The 22,290-nt window shown below is 42.7% G+C and overlaps 1 protein-coding gene across 2 annotated transcripts in view; it reads right to left on the bottom strand.

Moving 5' to 3' along the window:
- Positions 1–22,290, bottom strand: part of LOC124798708 (CDK5 and ABL1 enzyme substrate 2) — a 182,648-nt gene that overhangs the window by 125,919 nt on the left and 34,439 nt on the right. For both annotated transcript variants that reach the window (XM_047262221.1, XM_047262223.1), the window contains exon 3: positions 2,651–2,852. In XM_047262221.1, coding sequence (XP_047118177.1) covers positions 2,651–2,852 — 202 coding nt within the window. The remainder of the gene's footprint in view (positions 1–2,650; positions 2,853–22,290) is intronic.

Here is a 22,290-nt window from a genome sequence, read left to right as displayed (position 1 = left end):
GAGCTCTAGAATTGGGTAAACATTAGCTACCAACACAGAAGAAGATGCAGAGGTAAGGGAGTCTGCAATGACAAAGAAATGCACCTGGTTATTCTGATCATTGGGGCAAAAAGTTTTTAAGGTCAGAAATAATAATTAACAGAATCGTGATATTTAATCCAAATACATACATATTTCATACAAAGAAATACCTCCATAGCTTGTGCCACTACTGGTGATTTCCGTTTTGTTCCACTTGCAAATAGAGTGAGGGAGAAATGACTGTCTATATGCCTCTGTACAAGCCATAATTTCTCTCATCTTTGGGGTCCTTATGAGAAATGAATACTGGTGACTGTATCATTGCAGTGAAGTCAAGTTCAAAAGCAGGTTCTCTAAACTTCTGCAATAGTGTTCCACAGAAAGATCATCATCTTGCCACCAGGGATTTCCGTTTCATTTCAGGAAGCATCTCCGCAATACTTGCATGCTGACAGAACCTACCACTAACAAATCTAGTAGCCTTCTTCTGAGCTGCTTCAATGTTTTCCTTTAATCTGATCTGGTGGGGATTCCAAACACTCAGTAGTACTCAGAATGGGTCATGTGTACTTAAATGATTTAGGAAGTGGCATCATAGAACACTGGAAGCCATGGAGCACTTGGTGAGGATCAACTGCCAGCATAATCATTTGATGCTACAAACCAGCAGCAGCAGCAGCAGCCCATGCCAGGAAGTGTGAAACACAATGAGAGGCAGCCGTTTGCACCGGAAGCGGGAACTGCAGCAACTGGCAGCACTGGTCACAATGTGGCAGCAACAGCAGTGGCAGAGCAGAGGAATGGCTTCAAACATCTCATGGGAAGTAGCAAAATTTAATATTGCAAGCTTTAGAGAAAATGAACAGCCAATTAGGTGAAATTAAACCAAGTATAAAAGACCAAGAACCTGAAGTTAGGAAAAGCATCTGGGGCTAATGGGAAATATTTTGTGTAAAAGAGAAATTGACATTGAAAACAGTCTAAAGATGGAGACAGAAAGTAACTGAAGTGAATGTATAAGATTGAATGGAAGCTGAATATTTGTGGCAGTCAAATAATATGAATGAATGTGAGAAAGTGAATGCAGCAGGGAGTAATGTGCCTATCGCTGTAGATCAAATTCTATGGTTTCATAAGTAAGAAATGTTTCTTGTATGTGGGATGCTGACTTTTGTGTCGATATTGCTGCTGACTATATTTCTGATAACGATGATGTAGATGCAATGAATACATTATTGGTGAAGTTAATATTGATTCAGATAAAGATGTAGCTGATTTTTCTGGTAATGTAGAAAATGTTTACAAGGGAGAAGTTTTTCTTGTGATGAAATCAGATGCAACAGAATGAAAAAAGAATCTGATACTTAGAAACCTAAGACAGTAGGATGAGTGCACTAATGGAGACTGATACAGAATGTAAAGTAGCTAAGGCTGCTGATGCTAATGAAGTGATGCAAGTGGGCAATTTATTTGAAGTTATTACGATGCTGCAGGATGCACATGATACCAAAGTAGGGGATTTACAAAGACTGCAATCAGAGGGACTGGAATGAATTTTCCTTTCTGTGCAAGCAAGTCTTTCAAGTTGAAATTGAACAGTAATAATGAAAACAAAATAAAAGGATGTACTACTTCATCTAATAATTACCAGTGTGGTAAAATGTCATTTAGATTACTTGTAGTGGCTGCGATCATGGTAGCAAAATTAATAAATACAGTTTCCCATTGAGTTTATAGTCTTTGCTGTGATCGGTAACAGTCCAAGTCCTGTCAAAGAGATCAAACTTAACTCTGTGCAACCTGCTAAAAATAAATAACTTCTTGCTGCGATGCATCATTCATCATTCTAAAACCGAAGATACAAATACCAGTAATTACAAATGGCAATTGAAGAGACTGGAAGTTTTTGGAAAGGAGGAGATGAGACACATGTAATAAGGCAACATCAGGTATCAAGTAGTACTGCACCTTCTAAAAATCAGAGAACAATGGTGTGTGTGTGTGTGTGTGTGTGTGTGTGTGTGTGTGTGTGTGTGAGTGAATGTCTAAGGATCAAATTGCCGAGGTCATCAGTCCCTAAACTTAAACACTACTTAAACTAACTTATACTAAGAACAACACACACACACACACACACACACACACACACACACACACACACACCATACCCAAGGGAGGACTCAACCTCTGGCGGGAGGGGCTGTGCAATCTGTGCCATGGCGCCTCAAACCGCGCGGCCACTCCGTGCAGCGAACAATGGTGGTCATATAATGAGGCTAAAATTGTGTGTGTAGTAACACATGTAGAATATGATTAACTTGACCAAAGTTTTTTTTAAATACTTGTATTAAATACTGTTGTAAAAACATTTGCTATGAAAATACTGAAGTGTGTATTTATACAATACTGTGCCCAGTTTGTAGCATTTATTCAATCTTCTTTCTAAAAGCAAATGAGACATTAAAACAAAAAGCAAAAATTATACATATTAAAATGAAAGAAACTGATATTTTTAGTATATTAATTATTCATTTTCACAACTGCAGCAGTCTGCGCAGGAATTAAGAAATGAAAAATGACTTAAAAAGATCTAGTTGACAATTGTAAGTTACACAATGTTCTAACCAACCTTCCTGAACGAAGTCCCCTGTTGTAAGGAATTGAAGAAAATATCAGAAATGGGACTCTCTTTGATGACACCAACACCAGTCTGTTATCTTCTCTAAAAATAAGTTCCTTTCCAGGCCTTGTGAATCTAACCTCTTTACATGGTAATGGCTGTATAACCTCTGGAATTGTATTGCTTGGGTATTTCTGCCTTATTCCAGCTCCTTGAAATGCAATGAAGAATAGTTGATAAAGTAATATATCTCCAAGTTGCAATTTGTTTAAAATTCACTACTATATCAGCCACAAATAAGATGTTTTAAAACTAAGAAGTCAACACAGCTACTAAATGTTAACTTACTGCATTGTTGAGATTGTGATATGTCTAGCACCTAGCATCTACACAAAAACAATCATAAAGCAACAATGGTTTTATACTCAACCAGTCTTAAGTTGAGTAGTACAATGTAATACTTAACATTGAAACTATGAAAAGAGTGAATTCTCTTACTTTCATCTATTCTGCAAGAAAATATAAATTAAGTAAATCAATTTGGCATTAACAGAGCAAACAGACCATCAAAGGTCTCAATATTCTGAAGCCATAGGTAGTAATACAGCTCTGAAAGAGAAATCTACTTACAGAATACATAATACAGATAAATTACATTTCAAATTACTCTTTTCCAAAATCAGAAAAAGACATTAAAAAGAGAATAAAAACTACATAGGGGGTACACGATGACATTGTGAGGAAGACAAGGATAAAACCAATGGCTTATGGAAAAAACAGCACTGCAATAAAGAGCAGTCACAGACAAAATGTAAATGAGTACACAATGTATGTGATCTGGTACTTAGTTCACATGAATAACAGTATTTTGCTGATATTACAACTATCACACCTCTAAATGTTCAAGAAAGGCTACCCATTATGTTCTTATACAATGACACCACAGTTTATTACAGTTCTCCCTGGAGAATAATAAACAGCTATTGCTGGGTTTTACAGTGAATTGATTTGGCATATCACTGACGTGTTAATACATCCTTGAGATATTTCATGAACTTGCGGATGTGGCTTTCAGTAAGCCAGTCCAGTAAATCTATCGTGGTTTGGTGGGAATGTACAATCTGGTGCATGGAAAGGTTTAATTAAAAACTGCTGTCATTGCATGAGAAGTATGATCACTTCACTATCAAACAAAGCCAAGGCCCCCACACAAAAAAAAATCCACATATCACACTACCATGTCACATTATCACCTGCTATTTCCCTATTCTCACAGCACACTCAGGTAAATATTATCCTCCAACCTTAAAGTTGTCTCTGAGTGCCATATTATGAATCGCAATTTATTAACCTTGAAGATTCTTCCCACTGGTACAGACACTAATGGCTGGATTGCTTGCATCACTCTGAATGTCACACAAGTTTTCTGATCAGTGACTACTATGCACCTACACAACAATGAAAAGTGAATCCTATCACCTCTTGACAGATAGTTCTGTCACTGGCTGCTGTACTAGAGTGCAAGAGAAGTCCATTGAAACAGTTTGCAAAGACATCTGATAATTGACTCAAAATATTCTTTAGAATTCTGGGATTGCTACACATTAATTTCTTAGCTCAACAGATTGATGACCTGGTTGAACTTCTCTCATGTTTTAACTACAAAATAATTTTGCTTACAGTGGAAATTTCTCTGATGGAATGCTTGAACTGAGAGCTTCTCTCATGTTTTAACTACAAAATAATTTTGCTTACAGTGGAAATTTCTCTGATGGAATGCTTGAACTGAGAGCTATATACAATAATACATGGATGAATTCACTTATATCTCTCTACTGAGTCATTCTAACAGGAAACATAAATGATTATATTCATGAGGTTGTTCATGACTGATGCTGCCATACAGAGGGAAGCCACAATGATAGACGAACTGTAGTGAAAAGCAGGAAAACCCACAAAGGACTGATTCCTGGCCCAGGGACTGGCAGCTGACTTTCAGCATAAAGAAACATAGTGTACTGTGCATATACACATAAGCCTATTATTGTTTGATTACATGGATGGTGACCAATCACTTGAAACATTCACAACCATAACATTTCTTAGAGTATATTTCTAGCCTATCCCCAATGTTATTCAATCTGTTCATTGAGCATGTTGTAAAGGTAAGCAAAGAGAAATTTGGAAAGACACCTGGTCATTTCAGTCCACATAATTTGCTGTCAAATGTACAGTTTGGTCCCAGAAGAGGCTTAACAACTGAAAGTGCTGTATTCTCTTTTCTTGCTGAGGCACTGAAAGAATTAAACAAAAAGTTGCAAACAATAGGCATCTTCTTTGATTTAACTTAGGCATTTCATAGTGTGGATCACAAAATATTACTGCAGATGTTTGATCATTATGGAATAAGAAAAACAGTTCACAATTAGTTCCTCTCAATACTTGAAGAAAACACAGCAAAATTTCATTCTCCACAGTAATGGAAACGGCTGTTAGATGGTGTCCGATTGGATCACAATTAAGTGGGGGGCGGGGGGGGGGGGGGGCACCATGTGGTGAAGGATGCAACACAGGCAATGTGTCAAATACTACAATTCAAGGCATAATGCCATGGTTTGTAGAAAATAAAAATGGTGCTTAATCACAGTAAGACTCAGTTTTTATTGTTTACATACAATTCACCTAAAACTGACATTTTGATTACACAGAATGAGCATATGGTGAGTGAGTCTGAACAGTTCAAATTTCTAGGTGTTAAGATAGATGGTAAACTGTCATGAATGCTCATGTTTAGGATCTTTATCAAAAACTGAATGCTGCTATATTTACCCCTAGAAAAGTATCTTCAATAAGTGAGTCCAAAACTTTGCTTATTTTCATTTGCTTCTGACATACAACATTATATCTGAGGTAGCTCTTCCGATATTGGCCCCTCAATATTTATTTTCTTTATGTCATTTGTTGTTAGCAATATGAGCTTATGCCCAAGAACTAGCAGCTTTCAACCAATTAATACTAGGCAGAAATCCAATCTGCATTTGGATCGCACCTCCTTGATGCTTGTATAGAAAGGTGTGTAGTATTCTGCTGCTGCATTTTCAATGAGCTTAGAGTAATCCTTGCACATATAAGCCCAAACTGAAGAATTTCCTTGTAGTTCACTCCTCCTATTCTGTAAGGGGGCCCCTGGAACAATTATGCTAATCCTGTGTTATATTTTGGATACATATATTACCATACTTGCAGCTTGTCTTTTTCTTAGGATTTGCCATATTTTATCTTATTTCATGTACGGACCTGTTCCGTGAACTTGGACATTCGGTCCTCAATGTGGTCCTATGAAACATACGTAAGATAAAATAAATAAATAAATAAAAATTAATTAAATTTTAAAAACTTCAGGAATAAAAAACAAGAGGTTGAAGTCTGCTGATGACATTGTAATCTTGTTCTAGACAGCAAGGGATTTGAAATGTCAGCTGCACAGATCGAGTAATATTCTGAAGAAAGATTTGTACGATGAAAAATGTAAAGGAGGAAAATGAGGTTAATCAGATGATGCAAATGGGATTATATTAGCCTGACACATTAAAAGTAGTTGATGAGTTTTACTGTTTGGCCAGTAAAATAAGAGATGATGGCCAAAGTAGGGAAGATATACAAGTTGTCTTACAACTTAAAAATTTTATTACAACAGCAGTTGTTAAAATATTTTAACAACTTTTTTTTTTATAGTAATCAGTGTTCACAAAAGTTTATTGACAGTATTTAACGGACCTCTACATGGGTGCCTTTAGTTGCACGAAGCACATCAAGACGGTACTCGATTTCTTGTCATATTCGCTGTAGCATAGCATCATCAATGGTGGCAATGGCATTACGAATCCTTTGCTTCAAGTCAGCAATGTCCAGTATCTGTGTTTGATATGCGATATCTTTTACATACCCCCATAAAAAAAAGTCCAAGGGAGTGATATCTGGCAAACGTGGTGGCCAAGGAATTGGCCCATCCCTCCCAATCTATCTGCCTCGAAATGTTTCATTAAGGAACTGATGAACATCAGTCCCCAATGTGTTGGTACATCATCTTGCTGGAAAATGATAGTTGGTTGTAAGTCAATCAATTGTGGTGCTACATATTCAGACAGAAGGTCAAGGTAAACATCTGCAGTAATTACTGACTCGTTGAAGAAAAATGGACCTATTATTCAGTTGCACGATTCCACACTACACATTCACTTTTGGACTATCCTGGTGAAGCTCTCTAGTCACATGGGGGTGTTCAGATCCCCAGATTCTCTCACTGTGTCTGATTAATGTCTCAGAAACATGAAAAGTTGCCTCATCACTGAAACAAACTCGCTTGAGGAATGCTTCATCCTACAAAAGGCGTTCCAGCATGTTGAGTGCAAACTCTGTCAGTTTTGGCTTAAGTGTCTGCAACAGTTGCACTTTGTAAGCGAACAACTGTAAAGTCTTGTGGAGGACCTTATGGACAGTTGAACGTGGTAGTTGCAACTGTCTGGAAGCAGTGCAGATGGACTTCGTAGGTGAATGAGTGAAGATTTTTAAAACGCGATTGATGTTTTTCTCGGATGTTCTTGGTCACCCGCTCCTCCCTTTATCCAACACTGTCCCTGTCTCAAGAAGAGAGTAGAAGCTTTTAAAATGTAGTGCACCAGGAGAATGATGAAGATTGGATGGGCAGGATGAATAATTAAGCAAAGAGGTACTGAATCAAATTGGGGAGGGGGGGGGGGGGGGGACCAAAACACACAACTTGCGTTAAAGAACAGGTCAGCTGATAGGGCACCAGCAGAGGCATCAAGAAAATGGGCAAGGGAGGAATGTGTGGAGGATAAAAACTGTAGCAGGAGACCAATGTTTGACTACAGTAAGCGGGTTTAAATGGAGGTAGGTAGCAATAGTTATGCAGAGATGAACAGACTTACACAGGATGGAGCAGCATGAAAAGCTGCATCAAACCAGTCTTTGGATTGGACTCACATTCCCATGTCGTGCAACACTGGGCCAGTGTCACATCTGAATGCTCCATGAATCTGAATACTGTACGATTCGATCAGCCGGACAAATGAATACCCACAATGAAGCATCTTTCAAACTCTATCAGGTGTTAATACCATTGTCTCACATGGGTATGTGAGATCTAAGTGTCCTTCACAGTGATCACTCAACATCTGATGCTACTAAGCCACAATGCTAAACATGAAGAACACCAAAGTACTCCAGTGGCCATTCTGCCTGTCAATGAAAATTTTAACTCTCATCATTTACATATCCACCAATGGGGGTACATATACAAAGTCATATTGACATTTGGCCATGACTTCTGGTTGCTTCACCTTTTTGTGAGGCAGCGTAGATGCTCAAACAGTGGCAAACACTTCAAAAGAGCCATTGTGTGTAACAATGAAGTTAACTATTAAAATTCTGAAAACTCACATACCAAGAATCAACCAACATATTTCTTCCTACCACAAGCATGAAATTGGAGAAATTCGAGCCCATATGGTGACTGATCAACAGTGATTCTTCCTGAGCATCATTTGCAAATGGAATATGAAAGGGAGAAAGTAATAATGGTACCCAAAGTACTCTCTGCCATACACTGTAAGGTGATTTGTGGAGTATAGATGTACATGTAACTCAAAATTATATACTTGCAATGTAGAGCCAGACACCTGAAACTGCATTCAGTGAGATGTCTAGAAATTTTGGCCATAAAATATATATATTTACTCAATGTTTATGCAATTTGTAAAGTGAAAAGCAATGACAGGAGGAGATGGCACAAAATGGAGGAAAAATACACAAGAGGCCACAGAGAAGAGTGACAAAATAACTGGTGTGGAAAGGCTCAGAAAGTCATATACTGAATATAGAAGGGCCAGGATCTGGCAGAAGATGTTAGCATAACTGATACTGTTACCAGGAAATCAAAGAATGTATTCTTTTTACCATTAGTCTTTTCATCTTAATTTCAATTAAAAGTTCAACAATGATGTTACTGAAGATGAAAAATGTGATAACATGTGGAAAAAGTTGAGAAAGAATAACACTGGAAGGATTAACAGAGTTATTTGTGCACTGTTGTTCTGTTCAACACCTTCTATTCCAGCTCTGCCACTGATATTTTCTACTTCATCATAGACACAACAACCTGTAATAGCAGCAACATCACATTCAACTATTCTTCAACCACTATGCAGCATTATACATGAATGCACATAAAACCAACAATCCATCCAGCTGACATGCAAATGCTACACTTTGGACTCTAATGTTGTCTACATCTGATTGCGTGCATGGATGGTTACAGATGGGCAAAACAAAGTTGACATTCTTTTGCCAGTCTTATAGTAAGAAATGCTCACATAACACTACATTATTAATCTGACGAATAGAGACTTTGATGACACTACATGGAAAGCTCTAAGTAAAATGCTAGACAAAAAACTTTACTGATTTCAGCATTCGTAAGTGCTAGAGGTGAGCCTGTCAGCCACTTCCCCAGTACTGAGCAGACCAACTATGAGAAACTTGTTGGGATATAGCAAAATCTTGATTACAATGTCTATCTCCTTGGCAGGGTGGACCACACTACAAAAAACCACGATAGTAATAAATTATCCTACCAATTCATGCAGGCAATGTATGTGTTCTGTTGTCATGTGAGGCCTACAATGCAAAATTGTACAGCATGCTGTTTGATTTTACACAAGTTACACAAGGAGCCCATCAACCCTGTCAGTCACAAGACAGCTGGGTTCCTGAAATCTTGCTCACTCCCTCAACAGATGTTTAGGTGTTTGAAGATTCAGGGCACAGTTCTCCTGTACCCAATATTCCCTCTCTCATACATTGCTCAACATGCAGCATTAGTTTTATCACCACTTTCAGAGAAATGTGCTCACTATATCTGCAACACATACAAATTTGTAAACAGACTACAAACTCTTAAGCTTAACAATTCTAGCTCAATCTTCTCTTCTGATATAGTATTGTTTCTTACTGAAGTTCTCGCTGCAGAATTATCTTTCAATGATTCATTGTGTTCCACTGATGCTGTCAAGGAGGAAAATCTTAAGAGGATATGGAACAAATCAAGACATACATTAATAAAAGACAAGCAAATCGTAGAAAATCGATCTGTAAACTTTGTTAACAGTAAACTATCATTACATTGCTCGATGACAGCTAATTTTGATCAAGTAAATGAGACAGAAGGTGTTACTTTGAATGCTCATATTGAGAGCCAAACCTTTTTATACAAACATTGGAGCATGGTTTCAGCATATGATCATCTTAATCAGTTTGTATTTAATAACGAATTTTATGAGGAAATTGAAAGAATCACTAATAGTTCACAGATTATCCTGGTTTCATGCGCATCAATATTCTTTTTTTTATGTCTTACTATTAGAGTCGACACAGTTGAGTAAGTAACAGTGAGAAAAAGACATTTAGTGCCAGTAACTATATTTGCACTTACAGGTAAAATACATTGAACACAACAACCAAGAAACACTATATTACACACATAAAACTTAGAGCGTACAATAGCACCAGAGAGGTCTATTAGATTTCATACGTGAAACATATTGTTCACACAATTCCAACATCCTCCTCTTTGAACATTATTTCGTGGTTTGCCTTCACAAGATAAACCAAATAGCCCTACAATCTGCTGAAACTTCTCTTTGTCCAAGCATTTTGTCAGAAGATCAGCCAATATGTCTTGTGTGTGCAGGTAGTCCACGGCGATGTTCTGTCACTCTGTGGTCCCAAATAAAATGGTGCCTTATTTCAATACATTTTGTCTTAGCACTGGTGACATCAATTTTGGCTAGGTCAATGGCTCCTTTATTGTCACAGAAGATCATTATAGGTTCCGCAATTAAATTGGGCTCTGCTACACATATTAAGGTTCTTAGCCACAATACTTCCTGTGTGGTGTTAGATGCAACTGTTTTCTGCTTTTGACAGTACCATGAAATGAGGTCCTCCATTAATTTAAAGCAGCAACCAGTAGTGGAATGCCTATCTCCCAATTCATTCCCCCAGTCCAAATCACTGTAGTCTTCTAGTTTTGCATTACCTTTTCTATGGTATTTTAATTTGTGGTTTGAAGTTCCTCTTAGATATCGGAATAAACTTTTCACAGCTTTCCAGTGATTTTCCATTGGGTCTCTGCAATATCTGCTCACTGTGTTGGTGACAAAAGCAATGTCAGGTCATGACATTTGAGACAAATATAACAGACTCCCTACTGCTTCTAAATACGGAACATTCTCATCACATTCAACATCTGTCTCATTTATATTTAACTTCACTCCTACTTTCATTGGAGTAGTTATGGGTTTACAATCACTCATGCCAAATTTCTTTATGATCATTTTGGATATGATGATTGATTTTATGCTCAAGTCTTGTCTCTCTTGCACACCTAAAAAAACATTTAACTTCTCCCACATCATGCCCCTTAAACTTGGTATGCAGTTGTTTCTTAAAATTTCTCATTTGGCTTTCGTTTTCAGTCAGGATAAAGAAGACGTCCACCCATATTGACATTATTATTATTATTATTATTATTCCTTCTCTTCCCCTTTTATAGTATATACTCAGATCTGCCTTAGATTGCTTCATATTCACATTCATTAGAGTTTTATGTAGACATTGATTCCACATGTCCACTCTTTTTAAGTCCACAAATACTTTTTCGCAAACGCCAAATCTCTTCCCTTTCATATCTGGTTTTCATGACTTCTCTTGGTGGAATGACATATATCGCCCCCTCCAATTTCCCATTTAAATATGCTGTTTTTACATCCATATGATGAATTGTTAAATTTCGCTGTGCTGCCAAGTCTAAAAGACTCAATGAGGCATACTTGACTACAGGTGAAAAAGTTTCATTGTAATGTACCCCTCATTTTTACGAATATCCTTTTATTACAAGTTGTGCTTTATATCTTGGTGTTGAATTTTCGGGGCTCTTCAAAGTGAATACCCATCTTGCCTGTAATGATTTCTTATCTGCTGGAGTTTTTACTCATTCAAAGGTTTCATATTGAGATAAAGATTCCAATTCTCTCTCCATCACTTCTTTCCAGTCTTGAGATTTCGAGCTGCTCTTTGCTTCTTCTGCTGCTGCTGGCTCATCATTAAAAGACTGGCTCCCATCCATCTCAAAATCCGGATGTTCCTTCAGTTCATTGGTGGTTGGATTGTACAAGGGACCCAACTATGCGGTCATCAGTCCTTCGACCTTGGAATAACTAAAACCGATAAAACCTCACACTATAAGATGGAATTACAGTGGCCATAAAATTATAAACAATTGACAGAGAAGGACGGAAGAAGGCAGAAGAAGAGAGGAGGGAAAGAAAGCGAGGAATGACAGGAGCAGGAAGGAAGAAGCACAGGTAGACAAGACAGACACTCACTCAAGATAAAACAGACCCCATAAGGAAAGGAGTGGAAAGGCAGAGGGCGGGGGGAGGGGAGGGGGGTGAACCACCAAGTCCAATCGAAGCCAGTCCAATCAGGGTGAAGGTGGGCGCAAGACGGCCTGCCAACCCCTCCACCCACCGATAAGGTTGAAGGACCCACCCTTATATAAAGCGATAAAAACCCCCATCACGAAGAAACCATAAAGCGATATCAGCTGCTGAGGCATTGTCAGCTAATGCCAGGGGTAGCGTGTCAGGAAAGCTACGCGTCCGTTGCAGGGTGGTTAAGTTGGGACAGTCCAGTAAAAGGTGAACCACGCTCAACATTGATCCACAACGACAGAGAGAGGGTCCTCACGATGGAGGAGATAACCGTGAGTCAGCCAAGTATGGCCGATGTGAAGCCGGCAAAGAATGACAGAGGCCTTACAAGAGGCCTGTAAGGAGGACCGCCACATAGTTGTAGAATCCTTTATCACCCCGAGCTTGTTCGGTGAAGAAAGAGTGTGCCATTCTGCATTCCGAAGTCCCAAAACCTGACGACATAATGCCGAGCGAAGGTCTATTTCTAGAATGCCAATAGCAAGAGATGGCCTGTCAGTAGCCAATTTAGCCAGTTGATCGGCAAGTTCATTTCCAAGGATCCCAACATGGCCTGGGGTCCAAAAGAAAACCACTGAGCATCCACGTTGATCAAGGAGAGAAAGGGAGACCTGGATAGCTATGACTAAAGAGTGGTGAGGGAAGCACTGGCCGATAGCTTGCAAACTGCTCAAGGAGTCACCACAGATAGTGAAGGACAGTCCTGAGCAGAAGCGGACATGATCTGGGGCACACAAGATGGCTACCAATTCTGCAGTAAGAACACTACAGCCATCTGGCAAGGAATGAATTTCCACCATGTATCGCATATGTGTAAGCATGACCAGTGTAACCAGCAATCATCGAGCTATCAGTATAAATCACTTCTGAACCCTGGAATGAACTGAGGAGACTGGTGGTGAAGGGCCTTCGGAGGGGCAGAATCCTCTGAATTGATGGAGAGATCAAGACAGAGCTGTGGCCGAGAGACGCACCTTGGAGGGGTACATGCGTGAGCAGAGAAAAGAGGCGGTAAAAGGAAGTGCTGGAGCTCAGAAAAGAGTGACTGAATGCGGGCAGCCATGGTAAGCCCACATCGTGGCTACTGCCACGGAAGGTTGATCTGCGTGTCTGGATAAAGGGATCACAATTAGGGTGCTTTGGGGTGCAGCGAATGCAGAGTGTGTAAGATATCAGTTGTTGTTGGCGCAAAACTCACAGCAGTGGAAGGCTAATCACGGGGCTAGTCTGGAATGCACCAGTCACAAGTAGTACCCCACAATGGTGGATGGGGGTCTAATATTTGCAATGCTGAAGGTGACGCAGAACCACAGACAGGACTCCCCTAGTCTAAATGAGACTGAACCAGCGCTTTGTACAATCACAGTGGAATAGAGCGGTCTTCACCCCAGATGGTATTGTACAGATGTCTAAGAACATTGAGATGTAACCAGCATGTCCTCTTCAGCTGGCAAAGATGAGGGAGCCATGTCAACCAGGCATCGAAGACCAGAGCCAAGAAGTGATGGGTGTCCACCACCTCAAGGGATTGGCCATCGAGGAACAGGTCCGGATGGGGATGGACTGTACAGTGATGACAGAAATGCATGACACATGACTTGGCCACCGAAAACTGAAAACCATGGGAGAGAGCCCAAGATTGCGCCCGGTAGATTGCCCCCTGTAGATGGCATTCTGCAGCGTCCATGATGGAGGAAACGATGTAGATACTAAAGTCGGCAGCATACAAAGAGGGGGACACTATCGGACCAGCAGCCTCCACAAGTCCATTAATGGCTATGAGAAAGAGAGGGGTGCTCAGTTCGGAACCCTGTGGAATCTCATTTTCTTGCCGATGGGAAATGCTGTAGGAGGAACCAACTTGACCCAGAAAGAGTGACAAGAAAGAAAGTTACGGATAAAAACAGGCAGAGCGCTATGAAGGCCCCATTCGTGAAGGGTGGTGAGGATGTGATGGTGCCAGGTGGTGTCGTAGGCTTTATGCAGGTCAAAGAAGACTGCAATGAAGTGCTGCCGATGGGCAAAAGCCATCCGGATAACAGACTCCAGGTGGACCTAGTTACTCACCGTAGAGCGGCCACAGCAAAAACCACCTTGAGTTGATGACAAAACGTTTCGGGATTCAGGGATCCTAAACAGCCGCCGACTCACCAGGCATTCAAGGAGCTTGCACAGTGTGTTGGTAAGGCTAATTGGATGGTAGCTATCCAACTGAAGAGGTGGCTTCCCAGGCTTCAAAACCGGAATAACAATGCTTTCCTGCCACTGAGTTGGAAATACCCCTCACTCCACAGATGGTTGAAAATTGTCAGTATACGATGGTGGCCAGCCACCGATAAGTGTTGGAGCATTTGGTTACGTATCCAATCCATGTCAGGACAAAGGGTGACTGCTCTGGCGAATTCCCACTTGCTAAATGGGGCATTATAAGGCTCCAAGCAGCGAGAAACGAAAGACAAAGGCAGTCATTCCGCGTGCTCTTTCAGGAGACGGAACATGGGCAGATACTGAGTCGATGTAGAGGCTTGGGCAAAGTGTTGAGCGAAATGCTCTGCGACACAGTCCGGATGGGTAAGGACAACATCATGCACAGAAATTCCTGCAACCGACGGGGTGGGTGGGTGGGGAGGGGGGGGGGGGGGGGGATACCCGACGAAGAAGGTATGGCTGAAACAGCTGCGGAAAGAATGACAGCAGTCAAAGTCTGTCTAGATTCATTAATACTGCTTTGTAGTAGTACAGGGGGGATGGTAGCAGAGGAGATGGAACCCCAATCAGCTTTACAGAAGGTCCACCTGGGAGGGTGACGGAGCGAAATACACTGAAGGAAGGTCAAAACAATCGGGTAATGATCGCTGTCACATAAGTCATCGTGGACACCCCACTGAATGGGGGAGGTCAATGGCAGAGATAGTAGCATGTGCCACTCTAAAGTGTGTGGGAGCACCGTTGTTTAGTAGACAGCGGTCAAGCCCTGCCCGAACAGCTGCAACTGTCCTGCCCAGGGAAGTAGTCGTGTGACTACTCCATAGAGGGTTGTGGGCATTAAAGTCCCCTAGAAGCAGGAAGGGAGAAGGGTGTTGTTGAAGAAGGGTGGTTAGGGCAAGGGATGTGGGTGGCCTGTCAGGCGGAAGGTAGAGATTACAGATGGTGATTGGAGTGGTCAGATGGACCCTGACAGCAATTGCTTCCAGAGTGGTATGGAAGGGAACCCATTAACTAACAATGTCCTTGTGGACCAAGGTGCAAACACCACCAGAAGCCCGCAAGGGCTGAAGCAAAAGTAGAAGTTATAGGCAGGGGATGGAGCCGGTCATACTCTGTCGTTCTTTCACATACATCAGGCATGCTGGCGAGCATGGAGGATGCTGCGCATTACAATTTATGCACACTGGCAGGCTTTTGCCCATTGGCAGCACCTCACTGCAGTCTTCTTTGTCCTGCATAAAGCCTACAACACCACCTGGCACCATCACATCCTCAACACCCTTCACGAATGGGGCCTTCATGGCATTCTGCCCCCTCATGGAGGGGATGCCACAGTCACTGCAGAGGGGATCATGGGTGCAGCAGGAAGACGTGTCCAAACTGTAAGTATTTACAGCATCTCATTGGTGGTGGAATGTAAGTTTTTACATCACACCGATACACTATCACCTTGACCTTCTCTGGGAGGGTATCCCCCTCAAAGGCCAGGATAAAGGCGCCTGCATCACTGCAATTGATTTTTAGGGCCTCATTGTACAAGGCAGGTAAATCATACTCCTTGCCGCTCGAGGTTTGCATGGAGCTCCTCGTCAGTTTGGAGACGAGGGTCCCAGTGGAAAATGATGCCCTGTACTGAGTTCAAAGATTAGTGGGGTGCAACGGAGATCGGGATGTCACCGAGATGGTCACAATCACCCAGGGCTTCAGATTGGGCATCAGAAGATCTCTTTATGAGCAACTAACCGGTTCGCATTTTACTCAAGGATTCCACTTCACCATACTTCTCTTCAATCGTCTCCACGAAAAACTAAGGCTTGATCGTGGCAAAACTTTAGCCATCTGTCCTGGTACAAACCAGGTACTGAGGAAAGGTTTCAACCCAATCTGGTGAGCTTGACTCTCTTCCCAGGGGGTGGCCAGGGAGGGGAAAACTGAAGGATCAGAAGGAGGAGTGTCATGTCCTCTATCACTCTTAGAGACAGCCACAGAATGGTCAGGATGTTGACGCTTCTGTCACTTCACTTCATGTGCAAGGTGTCTGCCCTACTACAACCCACTCCGACCAGGGGCTCGCCCCTTGGGCACCAACCAGCCACAGCAAGGGCCGTCTGGCATGGTGGCCATTTCCGGGAGTTCGGATGCACCAAAGTGATGAGCATCGACTCTCTGGCATACACAAGGCATAACAGCTCAGGTAGTAGCAGTGTGATCCCTGTGTTGTCAGGGGGCTAAGCCAAGTGGGTACTGAACAGCCCCACCACATGGACTGGCTACCGTACTGGTAACCTAGCAGGAAACGGGCCAGGGTGCAAGGGGAAAAGGGAGGGGAGGAGGAGAGGAGCCTGTACCATGGAAACTTGGTTGGGAGTTCATCCCCAAATGGCTCACACTGAACTGAAAACGTTGGAAATGGGGGTCAAACCCCAAGGGGACCAAAAACACCGAAAAGGAGATGGAAACACGAACTAAACAATAGCACATACCAAAAACAAAGCCAGGAGGATAGCCAGGTCGATATAAAGAAGTCCACCATGAGGGAAGGGAGAGGGCTGGGAGAAAGGAGCAAGGACAGGGAAGGAGAGGAACAGGGATGGTAATGCAGTCTGGAAAAGGGAAGGAGACTGCAATAGCTTGGGAACCCGTCCATGCCACACACGTACCTACAACAGGGACCTCTGGGGGGGATGTTCTTTCGGTTTTGGTATACGAGGAGAATGCCTAACATTGTTTGGTTCATTTTATTCGTCCTCTAACTCTTGTCATCATAAATAGTCTCTGTTTGTCTTTAATAGTCCTCTTCCTGTTCTTCCCTTCTCTTTCTTCACACAAGGTTTCACTCTCAGAACTAGGTGCAGTTAACTTAATAGTCTTGCCCTCTTCAGAGTCCTTTCTGTTTTCAACATCTCTGCTTGTAACTCTCACTTTATCCAATGGATCCATTAATCGGTAGCCCTTTGAATTCCCACAATAGCCTATAACAAAATACTTTTTAGTTTTAGGGTCCCATTTTTCTTTCAGCTGTTTTGGAATGTACTTAGGTCAGGCTTCCTTCCTACCCATATCTCATAGGGACTTATATTCCCTACTGCTTTTGTAGGTGATCCATTGTTCAAATACATGGCTGTTGATACTGCCTCTGTCCAAAAATCTTTTGATAATCCTATTAGCCCACTCAGCAACCCCATTTTAAGATGGGCTGTATCTTATGGAAGTTTGATGCCCGATTCTGATTTTTGCCAGAAGTGTCTTCAATTTCTGGTTAAAATATTCTCTCCCATTACCAGACCTGATAATCTTCTTTTCTGTCCACCTTTCGACCCTATTACGATACTCCTTAAAAGTGTCATTCACTTGGTCTTTGGATCTAAGAAAATAAATATGAGTATATTGTGAATAATCATCAATAAACGTAAGAAAATAATAATGCTCACCTATGGATTCACACTCCATCAGGCCGCATACACTATGTGATCAAAAGTATCTGGACACCCCCAAACACGTTTTTCATATAAGGTGTACTGTGTTGCCACCTACAGCCAGGTACTCCATGTTAGCGACCTCATAAGCCATTAGACATTGCGAGAGAGCAGAATGGGGCACTCCAAAGAACTCACAGACTTTGAACGTGGTTAGGTGATTCGGTGTCACTTTGTCAGAACCGAATTGGCCCCTTGTGGGCTTCTGGTGGCGTTTGTAGCTTCGTCCGCAAGGACATTGTTAGTAAATGGGTTCCCCTCCATACCACTCTGGAAGCAATTGCTGTCAGGGTCCATCTGACCACTCCAATCACAATCTGTAATCTCTACCACCCGCCTGACAGGCCGCCCACATCCCTTGCCCTAACCACCCTTCTTCAACAACTCCCTTCCTGCTTCTAGGAGACTTAAATGCCCACAACCCTCTTTGGGATAGTCACACAACTACTGCTCTGGGCAGGACAGTTGAAGCTGTTCTGGCAGGGCCTGACCTCTGTCTACTAAATATCGGCACTCCCACACACTTCAGTGTGGCATACGCCACTTTCTCTGCTATTGACCTCTCCCATCTACAGTCCCGTCCTTCTTCCCTACATTTAGTGGGGTGTCCACGATGACTTAGGTGACAGCGATCATTACCTGATTGTTTTGACCTTCCTTCAGTGTATTTCATTCCGCCACCCTCCCAGGTGGGCCTTCAGTAAAGCTGACTGGGGTGCCATCTCCTCTGCTACCATCCCCCCTGTACTACAACACAGCAGTATTGATGAATCTACACAGACTTTGACTGCTGCCATACTTTTCGCAGCTGTTTCAGCCATACCTTCTTCCTCAGGTTTCCCCCATCGGAATATGGTCCTTGGTGGAATCCGTAAATTACTGCGGCCATTAAAGATCACCGCTGCGCTCTTGAACACTTCAAGGGGCACCCTTCTACTGCTCTCCTTCTGGTCTTTAAACAATTCCATTCCTGGGCCCGTTACCAAATCAAATTTCAGAAACGGATTTACTTGGAATGATATGTGGCTGCCATATGACTGCACAAGTCTGTGTGAAACTCAGGCAAATTTTTGGTCATCATCCTCCCACCGGCATAGCAGGAATTTCTGGGTGTGGCCTCTACTCCTCCTGAAAGAGCGCTCGGAACAACTGCCTTTGTCTTTCATTTCTCACTGCTTTGAGTCCTATAATGCCCCATTTAGCGAGTGGGAATTCTACAGCACCCTCACCCTTTGTCTTGAGACGGATTGGATACACAACCAAATGCTCCAACACTTACCAGTGGCTGGCCACCGTTGTATACTGACCCTTTTCAACCATCTGTGGAGTGGGGGGGGGGGGGGGGGGGGGGGATTTACTACCCAGTGGCAGGAAAGCGTTGTTATTCCGGTTTTGAAGCCTGGGAAGCCACCTCTTCAGTTGGATAGCTACCGTCCAATTAGCCTTACCAACACACTCTGCAAGCTCCTTGAATGCCTGGTGAATCGGCAGCTGTTTAGGATCCTTGAATCCCGCAACGTTTTGTCATCAACTCAAGGTGGTTTTTGCTGTGGCCGCTCTACGGTGAGTAACTAGGTCCACCTGGAGTCTGTTATGCGGATGGCTTTTGCCCATCGGCAGCACTTCATTGCAGTCTTCTTTGACCTGCATAAAGCCTAAGACACCACCTGGCACCACCACATCCTCACCACCCTTCACGAATGAGGCCTTCATGGCACTCTGCCTGTTTTTATCCGTAACGTTCTTTCTTGTCACTCTTTCTGGGTCAAGTTGGTTCCTCCTACAGCATTTCCCATCGGCAAGAAAATGAGGTTCCACAGGGTTCCGAACTGAGCACCCCTCTCTTTCTCACAGCCATTAATGGACTGGTGGCAGCTGCTGGTCCGACAGTGTTCCCCTCTTTGTATGCTGACGACTTTTGTATCTACATCGTTTCCGCCATCATGGGCACTGCAGAATGCCATCTACAGGAGGCAATCTACCGGGCGCAATCTTGGGCTCTCTCCCATGGTTTTCAGTTTTCTGTGGCCAAGTCGTGTGTCATGCATTTCTGTCATCACCGTACAGTCCATCCCCATCCAGACCTGTTTCTCGATGGCCAGTCCCGTGAGGTGGTGGAAACCCATCGCTTCTTGAGTCTGGTCTTCGATGCCTGGTTGACATGGCTCCCTCGTCTTTGCCATCTGAAGAGGACATGCTGGTTATATCTCAATGTTCTTAGATGTCTGTACAATACCACATGGGGTGCAGACCGCTCTATCCTACTGCGATTGTACAAAGTGCTGGTCCAGTTTCAATTAGACTACGGGAGTCCTGTCTATGGTTCTGTGTCACCTTTGACATTGCAAATATTAGACCCCATCCACCATTGTGGGGTACGACTTGTGACTGGTGCCTTCCGGACTAGCCCAGTGATTAGCCTTCTCGCAGAGGCGGGGATTCCACCGCTGCGAGTTTTGCGCCAACAACAACTGGTACCTTATGCGCTGGGCATTCGTTGCACCCCAAAGCACCCTAATTATGATCTCCTTTATGCAGACACAGAGATCAACCTTCCGTGGCAGTGGCCACGATGTGGGCTTACCATGGCTGTCTGCATTCAGTCGCTTTTTTCTGAGCTCCAGCACTTCCCTCTACCGTCTCTTCTTCTTTTCTCTACTCACACATGTACCCCTCGTTGGTGCGTCTCTTGGCCACAGCTCTGTCTTGATCTCTTCATCAATTCAAAGGATTCTGTCCCCTCTGAAGGCCCTTCACCACCAATTCTACTGTCTCCTCAGTTCATTCCAGGGTTCAGAAGTGATTTACACTGATAGCTCCGTGATTGCTGGTTACACTGGTTATGCTTACATATACACAATACATGTGGAAATTCGTTCCTTGCCAGATGGCTGTCCGTTTCTGCTCAGGGCTGTCCTTCACTAACTGTGGTGACTCCTTGAGCAGTTTGCAAGCTATCGGCCAGTGCTTCCCTCACCACCCGTTAGTCATAGCTATCCAGGTCTCCCTTTCTCTCCTTGATCAACGTGGATGCTCAGTGGTTATCATTTGGACCCCAGGCCATGTTGGGATCCCTGGCAATGAACTTGTCGGTCGACTGGCTAAATTCCCTACTAACAGGCCATCTCTTGCTATTGGCATTCCAGAAATACCTTCGCTCGGTATTACTGGACTGTCAGTAGGAAAAATATCCGCTATGCATAAGATAGCTTCGTTTACCGGAATCATGGTAAATAATATCCTACCGATATTGTGGCATTACTCCGACATGCCTCACCACAACCTACTTTCAATACAATAATAACCTTTATGAACAGATAGACGGGGTGGCTATAGGCAGTCCTCTCAGTCCTGCTGTGGCTAACTTATTTATGGAAGCTTTTGAACAACGGGCTTTGCAGACTGCCAGTAAGAGACCAGCCAGATGGTATCGCTATGTTGATGACACATTCGTAGTATGGACACACGGAGCAGAGGAGTTGGATGCCTTCCTGACACATTTAAACAGCATTAATCCGAAAATCCAATTCACTATGGAGACGGAAAGGAATGGGCAATTGAACTTCCTGGATGTGTCTGTGATTAAACGACGGGACGGAACGTTGGGCCGTAAGGTGCATATAAAGCCCACACATACTGATCGTCATCTACACAAAGAATCAAACCACCACCCTAGACAAAAAAAGAGGTGTAATGAAAACTTTGGTAGACAGGGCGTACAAACTTTGTGAACCTGTTTATTTAAAAGATGAGATTGAACGTCTACAGTCAACTTTCGTGAAGAATGGCTATTCTAGCAAGGATATAGATCGAGCACTTCGCTCTAGGCAGAGAATCAGGAGTAACGACGAACAACAGTCATCCAAGGGCAAAGTTTTTCTTCCGTTCATTAGTAAGGCCACAGACCGCATTGGGAAAGTTTTAGGCAAGTTTGGGCTGGAAACTATTTTCAGACCCATCAGGAAAATAAAAGAATTTTTAAGGTCGGCAAAAGATGCACGAGACTCTTTGGCTACACCGGGGGTATATAAAATTCCTTGTAGTTGTGGACTGGTTTACATCGGTACCACAAAGAGAAGTGTGAACACCCGTCTTGTTGAACGTAAGAGGAATTGCCGCCTGGGTCACACGGATAAATCAGCCGTAGCGGAACATGTTTACCAGGAAGGTGATCATGAAATAAAATTCAGCGAGACTAGCATCATATCAAAAACCTCGCATTATTATGCACGCTTGTATAGAGAGGCTATCGAGATTGATAAACATCGTAATAATTTTAACAGGAAAGACGAATGTGTTAAACTGGATAAAATTTGGATGTCAGCGTTGCACCGCAAGCGTGACAATTGATTACTTTCGATCGAGAATGTTGGCATTACCAGAGGCAATC

This window comes from Schistocerca piceifrons, chromosome 5 (genome assembly GCF_021461385.2).
Source record: "Schistocerca piceifrons isolate TAMUIC-IGC-003096 chromosome 5, iqSchPice1.1, whole genome shotgun sequence".
Lineage (NCBI taxonomy): Eukaryota > Metazoa > Arthropoda > Insecta > Orthoptera > Acrididae > Schistocerca > Schistocerca piceifrons.
Note: the sequence above shows the minus strand (reverse complement) of the source record. Positions and strands in the feature narration are given on the sequence as shown.